We start from the raw sequence: 20,874 nt of genomic DNA on the forward strand, positions 1-20,874 counted from the left end.
TTAGGCAAGTGTTGGCCATAGGCCCCGAAGAATCCTGGACTGCTTGAGTCCAGGTCTGCAGAGGGCTGGCCCTGCAGAGGCAGACTGTCCTCTCTGATTAAGTCTCGAGTAGGTGAGGAAGGTGGAAGGCAGAATTACATTTATAATTAGGTGGAGCCACGCAGCATGCCTTTCCAACCTGGCCTCATCATACCTCATGTAGCCAAACCAAGAAGTTCAAATTTACTAGTCTGGTAATGTTTTAACATGGGCTTTCAAATAATGTAGAAGCTGGCGCATGTTTACAATCATCACAAACCAGGGGTGGTGGTGGCGGCGGCGCACACCTTTAATCCCAGTACTCGGTTGTGGGGGGGGGGGTAATGAGGCAGGCAGGCCGATCCTGAGTTCAAGGCCAGCCTAGTCTACAGATTAAGTTCCAGGACAGCTAGGGCTCCATAGAGAAACCCTTGAAAAGACAACAACAGAAAAATCAGTTGTCAGGCTGAGGTGGCTCACATCTGTAATCCCAGCAATTATGGTATGGAAATAAAGATCAGTCAGGAAGTCATTGTCATCCTCGGGTACATCCCAGCTCAAGGCCAGCCTAAGATGTATGAGATCCTGCTTCAAGAAACAGCTGTACAGGAAAAGTCAGATGGCCTAGGGCACACAGCCCTACAAATACTGCTCCCAGGGGATCAGACATACTCCCAGACCCACAGCAAGGCAGCAGGGAAGGAGTGCCAAGCAAGGAGACCTCCCTCTATGAGGCTGAAGTTCTCCCAGCCTCCCGGGATGGGGTATCGGTCTTACTCTTCGGGGGTCTGCGGCGACCTGTGGTGAGAACAGGCGAGGCAGTGACCGTGTGTCCTGTACTAGGCCTTCCTCCCTCTGTCACCCTGTGTTACCTCCCATCCTCCCTGAAGTCCCTCCCCGGGGTCCCTTCCCAGCTCCAGGAGGAAGTTTAAAAAGGTCCACCTGTGGCTGCCAGTCGCCCCCTTCTCTTTCCTTTCTTGGGGACTGTAGGGGTTTCCTGGTTTTGTTGGAGGCTGGTCCCTTCAGACTGTTGAGCTTTACTCTTAGAGGCATGTTTCCTGTCCCTCCGAGTCCTGGAAATGGTCTTGCTTGAAAGCGGAAGGTCCTGGATAGGGAAGATGGTCCTTACTAGGTTTCCCTTCTAGCAGTTGACAGGTTCGTTAGGACCCACCACTGACATTCCCACCATGCACTGGCAGGCCCTTGAGGGGGAGACAGTGGGCCAGGCGTAAGTGCAAAAGAGGCAGGGGCTGGCTCTCCTACCTCTTTTCTGACCTCAGCCCCCGGCTGTGTCTCCTTTGACTTCCGGGATCTGCCCCCTGTAGGACATTGCACTGGAGTTAGAGAGCCCTAGGGCTTCAGACTCCTACTGCTGGGTGACTTCAAGGTTGGAGAGGGATGGGAGGATGGGGTGCAAGGTCGGCCCTTGGTCTTCCAGCTCTTTATCTCTTACATTAAGAACTGCTTACCTTGGGGTGCCAAGGGTCCAGGATCACCCTAAAATGGAATGAGGATAATTCTGGAGTCAACCTGGTCTGGTGAAGGGACAGTTTTCCTTGAGTGGCAAGGACATATCCTTTCAGATCAGTATAGTTCCCTGTCTAGGAAGCCTTTGAGTCCTTCCAACCCATGTATGTGTACGTGTGTGCGCATGCATACACATGCGAGCACACGTGTGCACACACCAACGTTAGCTGCTTTCAGCTGTTCCACTGGCTTGAACCCTGGGGCTCCAAGGAGAAGAGCATGACATTGGAGAATTATACACCCAGGAGTGATGTGATCTTTGGCAGACTTCCACCTGGCTCAGACCTCTACCTCCTATCTTGTTGCCCCACCAGCTTCCCTAGGGTCTCCATGTGTTCATGTGAGCAGTAGGACTCAAACCTGGAACCAGATGGTACGGCCGTGCCGGTCTCGTAGGGAACTCATGCCTGGCATGCCATAGCACTGCAGCCAGGCTCGAAAGGCAGCAAAATCCTCCTCTCCACGCTCTGGCCCATAGCCTTTGCCCCCTGAGGGACAGAGGAACTAGTCAGAGGTGAGGGAGCATTGTGGAGTGGGAGGAACAAGGAGTCTGGTTCACCATGGCTCAGAGCTCAGCTAAAGAAGCTGACGGACCGAGTCAGGGCCACACTGCCTTCTCCCACTGTGACTAGGCTGGCGTCCTCCCACCCTGGCTCCCAGCCCCCTCCATCAGCAAGGAAGAATCCTTGTCCTTCCTACTGCATGAAAGGTTGGGAGAAAGTGGGAACTTGCCAAGAGACCTGGTCTGTTTAGCAAACTCCCATTCTCCAGTGTCAAGAGGATAGCTGCCCAGTATCTCACAGAGCTAAAGCAGAGAGCACTGGCCATCTTGGCTTCCCAGGCCTCACCCAGCTGAACCACTTCCTTGGGCACCAAGTGACACAGTTCCAGCAGGTCTGGGTTCTGCAGTTTGGCCTTGATCTTCTGGCTCAGGGTCAGCTCTGGGCTCTGAAGGGGGAATGGGTAGACAAGGTGTTAACACGGTACTCATCCCACCTCATGCTGAAAACAGTGGACTTCCCCTCTGAGCTCGGCAAGACCTCTGACGTGGCTCACACCCCCTCCTCACCCTCCACACACTAGGTAAGCTGAGGTAGAGACACCTGGCTCTACCATACCCTTACCACCCAAACCCGCACACATGCTTGCACACTGTCCTCACCGGCCGGGACTGCTGCAGGGCCTCTAGAACTGTACGGGCCTTCTCAAAAGGGGGGATCTTCAGCCTGGAACAGTGGGGAGGGCCCAGGCTAAGTAGTGGATAGGATCATCCACGCCCCACCCCAGCCATTGTACCCACAGCCTGCCTGCTAACCGGTACAAGATCTCTGCCCTCAGATAGTTGCCAATGCCATTGAAGAATCTCTGGTCCAACAAGGCCTCACAGATGGGCCGGTCAAAGGCTTTGTCTGAGAGGTTCCGAAGTACGTTGTCCCTGGGGTGACAGGCCGGATGCATGAGACCTATCCCACACCCCAGGATAGGGATAAAGGGCAGGGGAGGCAGAAACGGTCTCAGTATTGTCTGGTCAGTACTATTAGGGCAGCTGGAGCCTCAGTTTTCCTATTTGCTACATGGGAATAACATGGGATTGTTTATTAAAGAATCAAAAACGTTCAGCTAGGCATGGTAGTTCACACCTGAAGTTCCAATACTTGGGGGAGGGGGGCTGAGACAGAAGGACAGGGGCAAGTCTGGGGCCTGCTTTACTGACATAGCTACCCCAGGCCAGGCAGGGCTCCGTAATAAGACCCTGTACCTCTGTACACACACACACACACACACACACACACACACACACACACACACACACCTTGGTGAGGCAATAACCCTACAGCTGTGAGTATGTATCAAATGCCAGGCTATCCTGGGATAGGGTGAAATCCTGTCTCAACTCGCCCCTACTTCCTCAAAGTATGAAGACTGGCTGGGTGGTGGGCATGAGTGTGAGGAGACATTCTAAGAAAAAAAAAAATGTAGTTGCTTCTGTGTGGTTCTAACCCCCTCCCTCCCGCCCAAGGCACCCAGCTGGAGGACTACAGAAACAGCTTCGAGGTCAGTCAAGAGATAAACTAGAACCTCCCGGCAAACAGTCCATAGCCCCCACCTCCCAAGGAAAGACAAGCAGTGACAACCCAGGGCTATGGATAGTGGCTTTCCTGGGCCAGCCGGCAGTCAACTACTTCTGTGACAGAGATGTGACCAAGTCTAGGGCTCAACAGAGGCACAGTCTGTTCCCAGGGAGGAAAAGGAGAATGTGCCAGTCCACCCCAGACCTGCAGAGACTGGAGTTTACATAGGCTCCACCTCCACCAGCCCAATCTCAGTTCAAAGATCACTTCCCGTGAGTGGCCATTCCTGATATGCTCCCCACACTTGGCTAAAGGTCTGTGAATTTATTTTATGTGTCCTGGCCCCATGCCTTACCTGCACATCAGTGCCATGGTTATAGGGACACATTTACCCTGCCCACTGCTGTACCCTACAAGGCCTGTCTTGGAGTAGAGACTCTTACTGCCTCTTTAGAGGAAAGTACTGAAAACAGACAATCAGAGGAGGCCCCAGGCAGACTGCGAGGGCCACTAAAACCTGACTAACAGTCACTGGACCACCCTCTCCCCACTGTGCAGGCTTTGAACACCCTCCACCTTCCTTGATGGCCTGGAGCCACCAGGAAGCAAAGTGGGATGCTGGGCCTCAGTCCAACTCCAATGCTTTCTCGGTGTCCTCAGACCTTAGGCCGTTTTTCCTTTGGCCTGCCCTGACATCATCTCAATCCATAGACGGGGGACTGAGGCTCATTCAGGGCTAGGATTTGTTTCTTGTGGGCCTGGATGGTATTCTAGAATACACAGTCCTACCTGAACCGTTCATACTCCAGCAAGACACAGGGTCCACGGCCTGGCTGCCATTCACCCTCAGGATCCCAGTGGCCAAAACGGCGGATGTCCACGAAACAGAGGGCAAGCCGGGGGGCAGGTGGGGCCGTGTAAAAGCGTAGATGGGCATGGGGTGGCAGTGCATCTGCAGGTGCCAGCTGGAAGGATCCAGACATACCAAAGCGGAAGACAAGGGACAGCGGCTTCTGAGGGGGCTGGGCACCAGGCAGGGGGCTCAAAGTCAGGCGCAGCTCCTTGCCTCGGGCTACGGCTGAGATGTGGTAGGCACTGCTCTCAAAAGGTACCTCGGGGTTGCGGCTGACAGAGGACTTCTCCACACAGCCGCCAAATACCAGCCCCTTACATGTCTCATTTACAAAGCAGCTGGCAAGGTGCAGCTCCGGACCCTCCGGCATTCTGAAGGCGGAATGGCAGCCCCTGTAGTGGGAAGAGGACAACAGGTTGTGCCAGAAGAGATCTTGTTAAGTAGGAATTGTCACCAAGGTTTTACAGAGCGGGAGGCAGAGAGGCACACGGCCATCTAGGATAGGCAGGAAAATGCTGACCTAGTTGTAGTCTCTGTTTCCTATCCAAAGCCAGGGTACCAGGAAACTGAAGCTGGAAGGCAGGATGGCAGGATGGCTGTCTTGCTTACTAATGCTTTCCTTGCATGGACTTCCACACCCACTTTTAGAATACAGTTCAGATCCTTGATGAAGCCTGTTACCTTGTGTCCTCCGTGCTCACCCACCCACCCACAAACCTGTTCCTCCCATCTCCATGCCCCTACCGTCCCTCCCACCACACACACAACAGTGGAGGGAGGCTTGCTTTCTCCCCATCCACATCCTGACTTCAGAGCTCCCAAAGTTCAGTGGTTCTCACCATCTGTTCAGCCTCTATCTGCTGGCACGCCAAAGGCAAAGTTCTGATCATTCATGGACCACAACTTAGACTGGCCCTGAGTTTCTCTAGCATCCATGGAGGTGGAAAGTCAACTGCGTGTTGGGCCAGCAGCAACAGACCTAGCCTGCCGTCACCATAAATACAGGCCGGAGAGGCTCCCTCCCAGCTGCTCTCTAGTCTGGGCCGGGAGCAGAACTAGGAGGGAACGCCTCATTTGTGCTCAGCCCTATTCTTACAGACCCCAGTTGTGGGGTGGGGTAGGTATAGTGGGGGGTGCAAGAAAGAACCGGGGTCGGGTTCGTTGCCCTCACGCCCTCTTTGCTACTTGCTATTTGAGGAGAAGGTACATGTCGAGAGGGCAGACGGTTTATCCAGGGCAAAAAAAAAAAAGTTCGGTTAGGGGAAAACCTTTAGGGTCCTAGTTTTGCGAGGAGGCGGAGTTCTCTATGGGACTCCCTCCCCACCCCAACAAAATCTTGGGTGTCCTGCCTTCCCAGGTTCCCAGGTACTTTAGATCTTCAGTTCCACCGAGGACCCGTATCGCCAGCATCCAAGCTGGATACCTGTGCTGGTTGTGGTTCAATCGTAGGCTGCTGCCACTAAGGGGTTAATTGCAGCGGCTTGCCGAACCTTAGAGCACGCTGGGAGAGGACGTAGCGGCCCTGGCTTCTGCTGGGAAGTGTAGTTCCTTGGGCAGGCGGTGCTGAAGGGAATGGAGTTCTTTAGTTAAGGAGATCCCGGGTGGTAGGCAAGCTTTGTGGCAGTCGCAAGGCCCGGAGGTGGCAAAAGAATCCGTCTTACGGTGAGCGCGGTCAGAACTGGTGCCCGGAGAGTCGCAGCTGTCTGCAGTTGTAGTTACCAGTTAGTCTGGCCAGGGTTGACACCCGCTGCCGGAAACGGCCCTGACTGTGTAGAACCACCTGCAAGCTGTGTGCAGGACACACACAGGTGCATGATAAACTCCCTGGGGACCCAAGACGATCGTAATTGTCAGTGCAGTCAGGCATAACATATAAACAACATTATCACTATCTGCGGAGCAGGAAGTGCTTCCGGCAATAACAGGCTTTTAAATTGAATCCGCGGTTCTGTTGGGGCGGGGCTCCGTGGCAGCCTTAGGTAAAGTCAGGATTTAGGCCCAAACGTTCGCTTGGTCTGACTGTCACAACCTCAGACGTACAAAATGTAGATAAGATACTTTTTTGACAGACACAAGGGATCAATGCAAAGTGCAGGAACAGAACCTGAGGAAGACCTGTGTGTAGCTGCGGAAGGGGATGGGCTAGGTTGAGCACAAGAGAGAAGTACTATTAGGACTGAGCCTCAAAAAGTCGTGGGTCCTGTCTCGAAAAACAAAACCAAAAAGCCCTGGGAAGTGGAAGCAGAAGGATTAAAAAGTGTAAAGAAGAAAGCAAGCCTCTTTCGGGTGTTTTGCATTTACCCGGTGCTGATCAACAACCATGATTGTCCTTCCGTTTATTTACTTCTCAATTTTTTTGTTTTTATTTTTAGGTGAGGAAGGTTAAAGAGAGGGTCTTGCTATGTATTCCTGATTGGCCTGGAACTCAAACTGGCCTTCAATTTACTCTAATCCTCCTTCCTCAGCCTCCCCAGTAAGAACTGGGGTTATAGGTGTGAGCCACTGTGGTGGTTTGAATGAGGATGGCCCCCATAGGCTTATGTTTTTGAATACCTGGGTCCCATGTGCAGGAACTGTTTGGGAAGAATTAGGAAGTGTGGCCTTGTAGAAGGTGTATATCACTGGGGCCGGGTTTTGAGGTTTCAAAAGCCCACACCATTTTTGTCTGTCTCTGTCTCCCTCTCCATCCTCCTCTCCTCTCTGCCTCCTGCTTGTGTCTTAACATGTAAGCTCTCAGCTACTGTCCAGTGCCATGCCTGCCTTCCAGAGGTCATGCTCCTGGCTGAAGAGTCCAGGCATAAGAAAATAAAAATGTAGAAATAAAGAAGTATAAAGTTATAAGTCTAGGAGAATGAGAACAGACTGTCAGCAGCTTTCTCAGCAGATCAAGTATCATCCATTCATAGTGAGCTATTTTCTCAGATGCTTGGAAAGCGTAGGTCATTTTACAACTGGCTGTTTTATTTACAAGGCCAGAGCGTCTCTCTACAAATTAAGAGCAGTGTCCTGACCATCCTTGATAAATGGCAGATGTAAACTGAGTTAACCTTTAGGAGACAGAGATATGTGACCTCTGGGTCAGACACTGTCTCTGTTATGGGAAACTGGCGACACCAGAGGAGAGGCATAAGACCCCAGTTTACACCCGCAGGTACCAGGAGACAGTGGATAAATACAAAGGTTTAATTAATGAGCTCTGATAATGGAGGTTGTAAAGTATGGCAGTCAGTATCTAAAGATTTACCTGGAAACAGTATAAAAGGCTTTTCTTCTAAGTTCTCAGCCCAAGAACCAGTTAATCCTAATTTATTAACCTTCTAGTGTTACAAGCAGCCCCTTTTCTGATGAATTGCTAAAGATATCTGTTTTCTTGCTATTAGTGACTTTCGTTGTAGTCTTCCCTAAAATATATCTCATGATGGCTGCCTAATTACTCATTGACATTAGCACTCACTCTCCTCTTTAGGGTCTCCGCTGACCAACCCAAGGGTCAGGGCAAGGTTGTAAAAATTCTTTTGTTCAGAGATAATGCCTGGTGCCCCTACTATAAAAAGTAGGTTCAAAAACCGGCCTTTTGCCACAGCCTAACAAACACCATCTCTGGCTGTGGTCTCAGCTAGCTGATAAGCTTCTGTGCCCCGTGGTGTTTTATTTTTATTTTTTTGTTTTTAAGTTTGCTTCTGGTTTTCCTAGGATCTGGTTTCTGGAATAAAGTTTGCTTCTGGTTTATTAGACTTGGTGGTGTTCTCATCTTTGCGCGACCCCCCTGGACCCAACAGGCCATGATGGCCATGTACTCACCCTCTGAAACTTTAAGCCCCAACAAACTCTTATGTAAGTTGCCTTCCTTTGTAGCACGATTAATAAAAACCCAGAGACAGATATTGGGGTTCAACCTGAAGATCAGAAAAGCAAAGCAGCCAGCTACTGGCTCTTACCTCTACCTCAGACTGAAATGGCTGTCTTGCCTCCGTGAATCCTCAGAATAAGACTGAGCTGAGAGCTGTTTCCTCCTGTTTTACGGTTCCTCTCTAGCACTGGGATTAAAGGCATGCAACACGACTGCCCTGCTTCTTTGGCGAACTAGTGTAGCTGCTGGGATTAAAGGTGTGTGTGACCACTGCCTGGTCTGTAAGGCTGCCCAGTGGAACTGTTGTACTCTCTGATCTTCAGGCAAGCTTTACTTATTAAAATACAAATGAGATATCATGACATTCCTTGGTCATGGTACTTTGTCGCAGCAACAGGAAAGTAAGACATCCATTATGCCTAGCTTGAGTATGCGCTTTTAAAAAGATTTATTTTGTTTTTATTTTAAGTATGTAAGTGTCTATCTACATGTATGTATGTGTTTTGTGTGCCTGTCTGGTGCACTCAGAGGCGAGAAGAAGGCATTGGATCCCTTCCAATGCCTTATATAACTAGAATTATAGATGGTTTTGTCCCACCATAGGGTGCTGGGAACTGAAACTGGATCCTCTGAAAGAGCAGTAAGTACTCTTCATCTTTCCAACCATCAAGTATGAGGGGATTTCACATTTTGTTTTGTTTTGTGTTTTTGAGACAGGGTCTCACTAGGTAGCCCTAGCTGACCTGAAACTTGCTGTGTAGACCAGGATGGCCTCAAACCCAGAGAGATCCACCTTCCCCTGCTGGAATTAAAGGTGCTGCCACACCTGGCTGAGTGTGACAAGTACATAATTTTACCGTTGGACCCTAGATTCCAATTACCGAGGAGGAGTCGCCCCCAGAGATCATCTCTCACACCACAGCTGATGTAAAAGCATGAGGATTTTATTAATTCTGTCATGACAGGGTCTTTCAGCATTTGAGAGGCTAGAAAGACCCCGAATGGCTGATACAGGCTATTTTTAAAGGAAAAAAAACCACAGAAGCAAGGGGGGTGACTGGGGATTGTTCATTAACTATTATGATTGGCTTATTCAAAAGGGCTATTACCAATAATTGGTTGGAGAGCTGTTTCCAGATCAGATGAGGTAAGGGGGGAACATCTGAGGGTCACTTTGCCCCTTTCCCAGGGACTTGGTCAAAACACCAGGAACCGAGTCGACACCTAAGGGTTATCTTGCCCTTATTCAATAGAACATTCACAAGGACTCAGGGAGATGGAAAGTTCCCATCATCTCTTTATGTGCATGTGTAGCTGTTATGTCTTTGGTTCCCAGCGGGAGGGAGGAACAGTACTGCTGAGAGGCCTCAAACATGGCTTCAGAATTGTCTTAAAGTTTTACAATACATGCTCCTCACACTCAGGAGATTAGACCCATGAAAGCATATATATATATAGCATTACAGAGAAGAAACCACCGTGCTAGCTATCTGTGGATACACAGATTTTTAAAACATGTGGCATATATACTGGGCCAGAAAGGTAGCTCAGTGATTAAAGCACTTATTCTTCAGATACTCCGCCAATCATAGTGGTCTTGGTCACTTTTCTCTTGCAGTGACAAAAGACCAAGATTGTGATCAAGCTTGGTTCTCAGCACCTACATCTGACAGCTCACAACTGTAGCTCCAAGGGGATCTGAAACCTCTGGTCTCATCAGGCAATTGTACTCATGTGTGAGAACATGAACTAGTGAGCACACGTGCGTACATACACCCGGGCACACGCACAAGTTATAAAGATGAGTCTTAAGGAACAGCACGAGGGTTATAAGCAGAGTAGAATGTTAGTCACTGCCCACCACAGGCAGCAGCATAGATAACCTTGAGGACATCATGCCAAGTGGCAGATCGGTCCAGAAGGACACTGAGATTCCATTTACATGGGACATCTAAATTAACCAAACACACAAAAGGACAGTAGGATGGCTGTAGAAGGGAGGAAGTTTATGGTAAGAATAAAGTTTCCCTTGTCCAAGGTGAGCAAGTGCAGCATGGAATCTGTAGTTAGCACTGCTGTGCAGCAGAACTTTAATGGGATGGCTCCCATGTTGTATTCATTTTGTTAATTATGTTGTTGTTGTGACGTGTATATGATGGGGGGCATTTGTGTACCACAGTGCATATGTGGAGGTCAGAGGTCAACTTGCAGGAGTCAGTTCTCTCCTGCCAGTTGAAGCAGCCCTCTCTTGTTATGCTGCTGTAGCCCAGCCTAGCTATCACCGGGGCTTCTGGGCAATTCTCCTGGCTCTGCCCCTCATCTTGACTTAAGAGTGCTCAGATTGTAAATGCTTGCTACTGCATCCTGCTCTTTTCCATGGGTTTCCAGGATCAAAAGCAAGTACCTTGACCCCCGAGCCATCCATGTTAACTGCCCTTATCACAGTATAGGGAATATATTGTACCTTCTACTCCCAGATTTGCCTGTGCTGTTATACCCCCTAGCTCATTCCTCTTGAAAGCCAAAATATTCTCTTGTGAGACAAGCTACTTTGTTTATACGGTTCCTACCTGGGGGCAACTGGGGTAAGACTGATTTCTTCGGCACCATGCAAATATCCACTTTCACATCAACATCTAAATTTTTTTTTTTAAAGATAGGGCCTCACTATGTAGCCCTGGCTTTCCTAGAACTAACTGGCTGCGCAGACCAGTCTGGCTTTGAGCTCACAGAGACTCACCTGCCTCTGCTTCAGGAGTGTGGGATTAAAGGCACTGACTAGATTAATGGTATTGACTACCATGCTCTTCTTAACTTGTTTTGTTTTCCAAGACAGGGTTTCTCTGTGTAGCCCTGGCTGTCCTGGAACTTACTTTGTAGACCAGGCTGGCCTTGAACTCATGAAGATCCCTCTGCCTCTGCCTCCTGAGTGCTAGGATTAAAAATGTACACCACCACCACTCAGTTTCCAGGTCCAAGTTTTAAAAACTGTCTTTAAAGACTTTCACACTGAGCGGTGGGGTGCATCTGTTAGGTACACTGTCAGTGTGTCTGCAGGCTAGGGGACAGTTCTCTGGAGTCATCCTTCCTTCCCCATGTAGGCCTTAGGGACTGAACTCAGGCTGCCAGTCTTGGGGGCTGGTGGGCTGCTGAGCCATCTCACAGCACCCTCATCAACCTTTCATCCAAAGGGTTTGAACTCTTGATGATTTGCCACAATCGACTATTTTTGTTACTTGTTTCAAGGATTGAACCCAGGGTCTCATGAATGCTGGGCAAACTCTCTAACCCTGAATTGTATCACCGGTCTTCAAAAAATGATTTAAGACAAGAGTTTTATTAAGTTGTGTAAGCTAGCCTTGAACTCACTATGTAGCCCTGGCTAACCTCAGACTCATGGCCATCCTTCTGCCTTAGCCTCTTAAATACTGAGATTAGAGATGTGAGCCACTTGCCTGGTGAAAGGCTACAGAAATGGTAGCCTGGAAATCAGCTTTTTCCTTTTAGCCTGAAGCCATTCCCGGCAAATGCTACTTAGTGAGCTCCACGTTTAAGTCCCCTGGGAGGCCCCATGAACCTGCTCAAAATCCTGCTTCAGCCTCTGGAGCAGCTGGGATGGTAGGCTTGCACCATTGGGCCTAGCTCTTCACTTTGGATCTAGTTAGCAGTTACAAATGTTGCCCTCCTCCTCCTTCCCTGCCATTCTCCTCCTTCCTTTTTGATGTCTTCGGTATCGCATTTGCTGTGTGTAGCTGGACTCGGTTCTAATCCTCTGCCTTCATTTCCCAAGTGCTGGGATTTCGGGTGTGCACCATGATGCCTGGCTCTACTCTACCAATACTTACCTATCAACTAATTGCAATTTCTGTTTTAAAAAAAAGTTTCGTCTTATTGACTATGGCTTTTTTTTTTTTTTGATATGGGGTCTCTCTGTGTAGCCCTGGCTGTCCTAGAACCCATTAAGTAGACCAGGTTGACCTTGAACTCACAGAAACCCTACCTCTGCCTCCTGAGGGCTAGGATTAATGATGTATGCAACCATACCCCATTGACTTTTTCTTTTTATTATTTTTTGAAATAAGGTACTATGTAGCCTAGGTTGCCCTCAAACTCACTTTCTGCTTTAGCTTCTCCTATGCTTTGATTACAGATATGTACCACTTCATCTGGCCCATATTTGTTTATTTTTCCAGTTCTGGAAATCAAACTTAGGGCCTTATATATGGCAGTAAGCACTTGACCACAGAGCTGTAACTCTAACTCCTTCCTTTACTTATTTTCTCTCTCTTTTTTAATTTTTTTTTGGGGGGGGGGGACAAGGTTTCTGTGTAGCTCTAGCTGTCCTAGAACTTGGTCTGTAGACCAGGCTGGCCTCGAACTCAGAGATCCATCTGCGTCTGGCCTCCTGAGTGCTGGGATTAAATGTGTGCCACCATGCCTGGTATTTTTTTTTTTTTTTTTTTTACCGATTTTCAGACTAAGCTTTTCAGTAATTGTGTCTGATGGTGACAAACTGTACTGATCTGCTTTTAAGGCAGTGTTTTCTTTTAATTATGGACTCATGTATCTTTAAAAAGGTTTTCTTCCTAAAAATTCTTTTATGTGTACGGGTATATGTTTGAATCTACATGTATGTTTGTGCACAATGTTTGTACAATGCACTGGGAGGTCAGAAGACACGGGATCCTCTGGAAGTAGGGTTACAGACAGTTGTGAGCTGCCATGTGGGTGCTGGGAATCAAGCCCAGGTCCTTTCCTGGAGCAGCCAGTGCTCTGACTGCTCAGCTTTCTCTCCAGGTCCAGATTTTTAATTAATTAGTGACAGTATTTCAGGTAACACTGGCAGGCCTGGAATGTGGCCATGGATGACTTTGAAATCCTGAAATTCCTGACTCCACTTCTGAGTACCAAGGTGAAGTGGGTTCGCTGCTACTTCCAGCTGCATGCATCTGGGAGTGCTGAGAAGCAGAAGCAAATCCGAGGCCAGTCTGGCCTTTATGGCCAGTTCCAGGTGAGCTAGAGTTAGAGTGAGTCCTAGCTCAAAAATGAGCAAACACACCGGGCGGAGGTAGTACACGCCTTTAATCCCAGCACTCGGGAGGCAGAGGCAGGCGGATCTCTATGAGTTTGAGGCTAGCCTGGTCTACAAGAGCTAGTTCCAGGACAGGCTCTAAAACTACAAACCTTGTCTTGAAAAACCAAAAAGAAAAAAAAAAAAAGGAAATACAAACAACCATTGCAATCCTTCCCCGCTTCCCCCCAGCACCAGATATTGGAAGAGTATTAAGGTATTAAGCACCAGGGCTACAGTTTCTATTCCTAAGAACCTCACTCAGGCTGACACTAGCATGGTGGCTCATGTCTGTAATCCCAATCCTCCGGAGACTGAGTCAGGAGGAGGCCAAACTGGGCTACATAATGAGTTTCAGGTCAGCCTGGGCTGCACAGACCCAGTTTGAAATGAAAAGCTTTTTCTGGTGCTCAAAATGATCTCCCTCTGGCTAGTAAGATGGACAGCTTCCTCTCACTAGGAGATGCTCCAGGCTCTCCCTGCCCTGACTCTACAGTGAGTCTTTTTTCGCAAGAGGCACTGACCAGCCTACTTCCATCTTGGGTGACTGTGGGTCTTAGTTTTGGCTGCTCTAACAAAGCACGAGACTGAATAGAGGCATTTCTCAATTCTGGAGTTCAGGAGGTCAAACATCCGGGTGCTGGCAGGTTCTGTTCCCTGTGAGGGGTTTCCTGGCTTGTGAGCAGCCACCTACTCACCGCACCCTCACAGGGCCTTTCTAGATACATGGACAGAGGGGTGGCTTCAGACACGATGTGTGCACGTTCGTGTGTACATGTGTGTGTGTTCAGTTTGCAGCACCCAACCTCTTGCTAAGGAGTTCAGGCTAGCAAGGAGATGCTCTTTCTTTTCTCTGCCTCAGGCACCAGCACTGCTGTCACTCACTGGCCGTGAGCCTGAAGACAAGGGCAGAAGGGGCAGAGCCAAAAGCCTCACAAGTCAGAGTTGGTACCCCAACTTGCCTAGCTGTAGACATGCTGTTCACTCTGGTTCTTGGTACCAGGGTTGAGGAAATAAGTGATGGGCAGGGAGGGTAGGATGCAAGAGCTTTCCCAACACGCATGAAGCCCTGGGCTTGTTCCCAGTGCCACAGAAACCAGGCATGTGGTGATTGGCTGTAATCGCAAGAAGTAGAGGCAGAAGGATTACAAATTTAAGATCAACCTCAACTAGATACCAAGTTGGAGTCCAACTTGGCCTCAGGACTTCTGTCAAAAACAACAACAGAAGCAAGCATGCCCCATACACATTTCTGTACACGAGTTTATTCTTTTTTTCCTGTAAAAAATGGTAGGCAAGTATTTTTTTTTCAAAGAAGGGAATTCTGTGGAAGATTCCCAGGAGCCCCACGTAGAAAGACAGCAGCCAGAGAGCCAAGAGGACAAAGCCACCCTTGGAAGTGAAGTGTGAAGGGGAGTGACTCAGTGCAGGTAGGGCAGCTCCACAGAGGCCGGGAACACCCTTCTCAGCCCAAAGCCGTCATCAGGGTCTGTGCCTGCTTCAGTTCTGCGGGGAAAGGGGGTGCACGGGGAGTGATAAGGAGCAGAAGCCAGTCTAAGGCCAGCCTGGCCTTTATAGCCAGTTCTAAGTCAGCCAGACCCAGGAGGGTCCCCACCCCCTGTAGGTCCAGTCTCACCTGTCAGGAGAACCTGGAACTTGTCTGCCGAGAGGGACATGGAAATAGGTTGGGCTACGGCACCTGGGGCAGGCACAACCTCTAGCTGCAGGTGCACCATGGGCTCCTCCACAGAACGGAGCAGGCTGGAGCTCAGGGTGTAGTCCACCCGCCAGCTCACACTGGCCAGCTTGTTCACTGCAGGCAAGAAGTTAGGCAGCTGTCAATCAGGCAAGCCAGGAAGTCATCCACCTCCCTCCACAATGGGGCTCATTTCACAGCCCTTCAAGGACTACAAAGATCTGGTCCTCCAACCCAGGCCCGTAGGACAGGTACTTGAGTATCAACCATGGGCCTCAGAGAAAAGAAATTCAGGCCAGAGTCGTGAGATCCTTGGTCAGTTCTAAACCCTTCAACTGCTCTGTGTGCAACTGTGGTTCAGGCTTCCCCTGGAGCCATGGCATTAGGCTTGTGTTTGGACCTTCGAGAGTACAGCCCAGCCCCAACCCCCAGCTCTTTTCGTACTCACCGCGCAGGCTGCAGGCCCGAAGGTGCTCCTGTAGGGGGCTCTGCTTCTCTTCATAACAGCGGCACAGGCTGGTGGCGTGCTCTGCAGGTAGATGGAGCTCTGTTGAGGTGGCAGGTGGAGCCTGGCATGGGGCTTAGAGGGTGGGTCTCAGGACCAGGGCCCACGAGGCCTCAGTGTACCCTCCGGGAGGCCCTCCCCACAGGTTTCCCACCTGCCTGTCCACCCTGCATACCTCTGGGCAGCCCCAGCTGCTGTAGCTCACTGGACAAGGAATCACTGTCCACACTATGCTTGGCTGCACTCGAGAGGATGAAGCTCAGCACCGCGACTGTGGCCTTTACATCTCCAGACTCTAGAGACCCACAGGTTGGGCAGGGGATGTCACAGTGACTCTAACCCCCCCCCCCCCCCGCCCTGTTATCTTCAGCTTCGGACCCCAAGTTTCTTGAACCCTGGGCACTACTACTGGACCAGCACGAGCTGGGAGAGGGTGACGACAGGACCAGCAATATGGTTCTTCCCTTCCTGTCCTCCCCTGAAGCGGGGCGGGGGAGGAGGGAAGGGGCAAGGAAGGCTGTGGTTCCAGGAACGGGGTACTCACCAAACTTGGCATCAGCAGTAAGCTTCAGGATCTTCTCATACTATAGGGAAAGGAGGTCCTCAGGGGATGCCAGAGCCCTGTCTCCAGCCCCTCGCCCCTAGCCCAGATCCTTCGGTAAGGAATGTTCTGGGAAGGTAGGGGATGTCCAAGGGGGCTGAGAGGCTGCAGAGCAGACTTCTATGGGGCTCATAAGGTTATTGGACAATGGGGTGTTGGGTCCTGTACTCACATCAATCCCCTGCCCCAGAAGCTCCTTTAGCACCTGGCTACACAGCAGCCGCAGCTTCACAGAGGACTGGAAAGGATGACCCTGTTTCAGACAGACTGACCCACCCACCTTACCCCTCATTTCTGGAAGACTGGCTGAAGAAGAGCATGACCACAGTCACATAGCATGGAGGCCCCACCAGGGAGATTCTGCTACCCTCATCCCCAGCTCCCAGTCCCAAGATCCTCCATCCACCCCAAGTAAACCGGTGCACTCAACAATCTTGGCCAGTGTGCTGATCTCTGCCAGGACCCAGTCAGGACAGTCCAGATCGCCACAGAACCGGAACCTCTGTAAGAGAGTAAGGTGGGAAGTCAGTCTGCAGGAAGGGCTGAGGTGTGTTCAGGATCCAGGTTCCGGATGAGCACTCTCTGATCACCTGTTCTCCTTATCACCAGACTGTTCTTGGGTGCTGCTCTCTCCCTGCCCGCATGGCCACCTGACCTTGTTCTGACTTTTACTCTATCTGCTCAACAAACATCAATTGGTGGCAGCTCAACAGCTTTCTAGATGCTACCATTACCTCAGTCTCACCGCTGCCTTCATCCTCTTAATTCTCATTCACCATGCCCCCGCCCTCCTGTCTGTCAGGGATCTACTTAAACAAGTTATCAGATGGGCCCTACCTGATTCTAGGTTTTTGGGGCCTTGTCGTTAGTAGTTCTGGGGCTCAAAATCAGAGCCTCAGGCATGTCTACCATTGAGTTACAGCACCAGATCCTACTTCTCATAATTTCCTCTTTACTACAAAGGCACTTTGGGCAGTCGGAGGAGATGCTAGTTTGATAATGGTGATCTAAGTCCCAGGAAGATTTGATCTTTGCTTATCTTGCCCGATCTTCACCAAGCTCTAGCGAGACAAGACGTGCACTTTTCCGGGGGCCTAGCTCTTTCAGAGGCTGCACAACTACTGTTCCGTCTTAGGACTCCCTTCTGTTGCTGCTGCTTCCCGAAAGGATTACACAAACTACCCTTCACCGAGCTCAAAAAGTCTCCGCGATTGGTGAAAGAGTTATGCCTGCCTATTCTTGTTTCTGCCTTGTCCTCTCCTTTTGCAGCTGAAGTTTTGATGCCTGTGCTGGCTGGACACTTAACACGAATCTGCTGAATGAATGGATGTATGAGTCAGAAAGCTCAATCCAATCAAGAACCACTTCCTGGCTCTGGAAAACGAAGAGGTTTCCTAACCGTGTGGACCGCTCCTAAGCATAGTCTCGTCTTGGTCACCCGACATCTGGGGAAGTGGGCTCCCGCGGGATGTCCTCGTGGGGCCGTGGGGAGTGTGTGAGAATCCGGGTGGGTCCCTCCAGGCCCAGGGATGAACGCGGTCCCGTGCCCATGTTGTGATGCGTGGCTGCGCCTGCGGACTCGACCGCCCCGCCGCACCCAGCGGCGCCAGTAAAGAGTCTCTCCCTACGCTCCTAGAGCCACCAAGCCCCCTTCTCGTCCGAAACCCATCTTCGCATCTCTACTAATCCCTCACCATGGTGCCCAGAGACCGACTCCTTCCAGAACTTCTTCCGGCGCAACACAGGTCAGCTGACTCGGCGGTCACGTGACACCGACTGGTAAAGGCTTGTAGGGCGGAACGTTAAGGCGAAAACCGTACGTACGTGTGTGTCTCCAGATCCCTCCCAGAACAACCAGCCTGCCCGCGTTTCACCGGAATTATCAAGGCAGGAAGAAAGGGGTGGAAAAAAATTTCATTAAGTTGGAGACATGATCTTACAAGCCAGGCTATTTCAGGTGGGTTCTGTGATTTCCTCAGTGCGCAATACCGTTATATATAGCTATGGAGCGTGGGATAATTTTTTTTAAAAATCTTACTGAATGCCCAGAGAATGGGGGCTCGCACCGGTAGTGCCAAACCTCGAGAGACTGTGAGGCAAGAGGATCAGAGGTTTAAGAAAGCCTGGACTACAGAGTGAGAACTTGTTTCCCCAAACTTAAAACTTCCCAGATGGCTTAGAGAAGCACCCAAGTTCGATCCCGGCACCTGCGTATAAAGGCGGAAGGCGAGAACCGACGCACAGAAATTGTCCTCGACCTCTACATATGTCCCGTGGCACAAGTATGCCCACACACACATCATACACATACAGTAATAAATTAATAAATTTTTAACGTAAAGGGAGGGAAACCTAAATCCAAGTTATGCGGAAAGTCTCAGTCGATGAAATGTATGCAGAGCAAGCATGAGGACCCAAACAAGTTCAGGTAGCACCCATGTAAAACGCTAGACTGAGGGGTGGGTATGTGTGGATAGAGACAGGTGGATCCCCAGAGCTCACCAGCCCCTTAGCCTGACTTATCTGAGCGCTCCTAATGCAGAAAGACTTGGGTGGGGGCGGGAAGTGGATCTCGAAGACATCTGGCAAAAGATGCTGACCTCTGGCCCCCAGGTGTACACTGGTGCAGTCTCACATACCCCAAACAAACAACAAAAGTCCTCCAAAACCCCACATATACAGAAACAAAAATATTAATGAAAATGAATAAAACCCTAGTCAAATGTGATGCACATACAGGAAATTATACATAAGCATGAAGCCAAGAGAATCTACATTAACTGCATTCTCCCTCGTAATCACATGACCAGTACCCAAATAAGGAAAGGGAACATTACTAGTACCATTCCCCTTTTCTCCAAGTATGGCTGTGCATTTGACTCACTTCTGTGAATGCTCTTGGGTGCTTAGCTCAGAGGGCCAAAGCGTTTTTAGCTACCCAGGAAAGATTCCCTGCAGGTTTCCTAACACCAGACATTAGTTTTCATTTAAAAATGCGTATTATTTATCTTATTTATGTGGGTGTGTGTTTGCGTGTGTGTGTGTTTGCATGTGTGTGTGTGTGCGCGCGCACGCGCCCCACATGCATGCAGTAGCCTGCAGAGACCTGATGATGACTTTAGATCCCCTGGAAGTGGAATTGCAGCCACCTGATGTAGTAGCTGAGAACCAAAGTTGGTCCTCTGGAAAAGCAACAGGTGCTTTTAACTTTAACTCTTGAGCCATCTCTCCAGCTCCTATATGGTAATTTAAATCCTAGTGTGTAGCAAAGCTGCTGTTTACCTTTCTGGTGTTATTAGCATAACAGGAGGTAGGGTCTCAAGCCAATTCATAAGGGAGTAGTCAGTCCTTATGACTCAAAACCTCTGGAACATCCTCAAGAACTACAGATTTATCATTTGACCAGTAGGTTCTTACCTCCTACATCCCATAGGGGGTGGAAGAGCCATTCGATGGATTTTCTGGGTCCCTGGATAAAGATTGTCCCCAGTAGAGGAGGTCTTTGTTTAGGATGCTTGGGGCCTTTGGGCATTAGGCTGGAATTACTTGGGTGTGGGAGGGGTGCCCACACTGGAAGGAGGGAAATGACCTGAGCTCCTGGGTGCTGGGCCCCCATGCCTGCCCTTTGTTCCCATGCAGCACCTTTAAGGATGACTGGAGGCCTGATGATCAAGCATTGGGCTGATAGAAGCGGACAAGGTAAGGAGCATGTGCCCCTAATGCTATCAGTGCCAGGCAGGGCAGGCCGGGCAGGCAGGCAGACAGGCAGGCAAGATAGCCCTTATGGCTATATTATCACCCTTGCTTTGTCCTTGAGGCTTATGGGAGTGAGTCCCCCAAGCACTGCTATGCTATTTGTTCAGAAGGGAATATTTAATGTGGTTTAGAAAAGCAATCTGGTGTGCACACCTATAATCCCACCTCTTAGGTACTAGAAGAGGGAGGATGGGCAGAATGCCCAAGAGTTGAAGGTCAGCCTGGACTTCATGAGGCCCTGTCTGAAACAAGGGGAACTTTGTTGGCTGTGACAATGAAGCAGGTATTGAGAAACTACTCTTACACTGGCTCACGGCCCCACCCAGATGACTAAAGGGGATGAAGCCTCCCCTCTTTGACTTCATTTTGGCTCTGTCTCCTTTAGGCATCTTACTGCCAGCATTTCCAGGGTCTCCTTCCAGGCCTTTAGAGGACTCATAATGTTACCAGGGTTTTAGGTTAATAGACTGAACCTTGGGAGCCCCAACAAGGTAGGCTTAGCCATCGCTGTTCAATACACCAATTCAAGATATGGGTAATAATGAAAAGCAGAGAAAGGAGAATTATTCAGTGTGGCCACATTGAGAGAGGAACAAAGGAAAGGGCCAGTGATTCCTCCAAGCCCATCTTTAGGGCACTAACGTAAGTTTGGTTTAAAAAGAGGGTAAGAGGTATATATGACTATGCAGTCTGGATAAAGGTGTGGTCCCACCCATCACTGACCCACTATTGTCTCTGCTCCCGTCTTTCCTGCAAGGTGATCCCAGAAGTTGTCAGCACTGTGTGAAACCTCTTCCTGGGAGACAGGCTTCATGGCTGGCACAGGCCAGCCCTTGTCCTCCTCTAGCATATTCTTTGGGGTCTTCTCTAGACCAAGGGTTGGAAGAAGTTCTTAGCTGTTCCTTCCTCAGGATCACTCTGCCCA

General features: G+C 49.9%; 2 protein-coding genes across 10 annotated transcripts; both read right to left on the reverse strand.

The window, feature by feature from the left end:
* Nucleotides 1-304: 304 nt before the first annotated feature.
* Neil1 (nei like DNA glycosylase 1) lies at nt 305-6,383 on the reverse strand. Of its 9 annotated transcripts, none has more exons than XM_085689701.2 (11): nt 6,132-6,379; nt 5,894-6,033; nt 4,407-4,862; nt 2,861-2,980; nt 2,708-2,771; nt 2,286-2,493; nt 1,906-2,033; nt 1,488-1,515; nt 1,282-1,337; nt 961-1,123; nt 305-816 (listed from the first exon to the last, which is right to left on the reverse strand). In XM_085689701.2, exons 3-11 carry the CDS (start codon nt 4,838-4,840, stop codon nt 746-748), a joined length of 1,272 nt encoding a protein of 423 aa, XP_085545827.1. In that variant the 5' UTR covers nt 4,841-4,862; nt 5,894-6,033; nt 6,132-6,379; the 3' UTR covers nt 305-745. The 9 variants fall into 9 exon arrangements, with proteins under 9 accessions (XP_085545827.1, XP_085545830.1, XP_085545829.1 ...); XM_085689704.2 differs by adding an exon at nt 4,991-5,042 and having other exon boundaries at nt 5,894-6,379; XM_085689703.2 differs by adding an exon at nt 4,991-5,111 and having other exon boundaries at nt 5,894-6,379.
* Nucleotides 6,384-14,636: 8,253 nt separating this feature from the next.
* Nucleotides 14,637-17,870, reverse strand: Commd4 (COMM domain containing 4). The gene is made up of 9 exons (XM_087905934.1): nt 17,859-17,870; nt 17,593-17,817; nt 16,600-16,695; nt 16,366-16,431; nt 16,137-16,176; nt 15,768-15,887; nt 15,536-15,616; nt 15,028-15,204; nt 14,637-14,897 (listed from the first exon to the last, which is right to left on the reverse strand). Exons 1-9 carry the CDS (start codon nt 17,868-17,870, stop codon nt 14,857-14,859), a joined length of 858 nt encoding a protein of 285 aa, XP_087762060.1. The 3' UTR covers nt 14,637-14,856.
* Between the last annotated feature and the right edge of the window lie 3,004 nt (nt 17,871-20,874).

This window comes from Myodes glareolus, chromosome 4, assembly GCF_982192425.1.
Source record: "Myodes glareolus chromosome 4, mMyoGla1.1, whole genome shotgun sequence".
In the NCBI taxonomy this organism is placed as follows: domain Eukaryota; kingdom Metazoa; phylum Chordata; class Mammalia; order Rodentia; family Cricetidae; genus Myodes; species Myodes glareolus.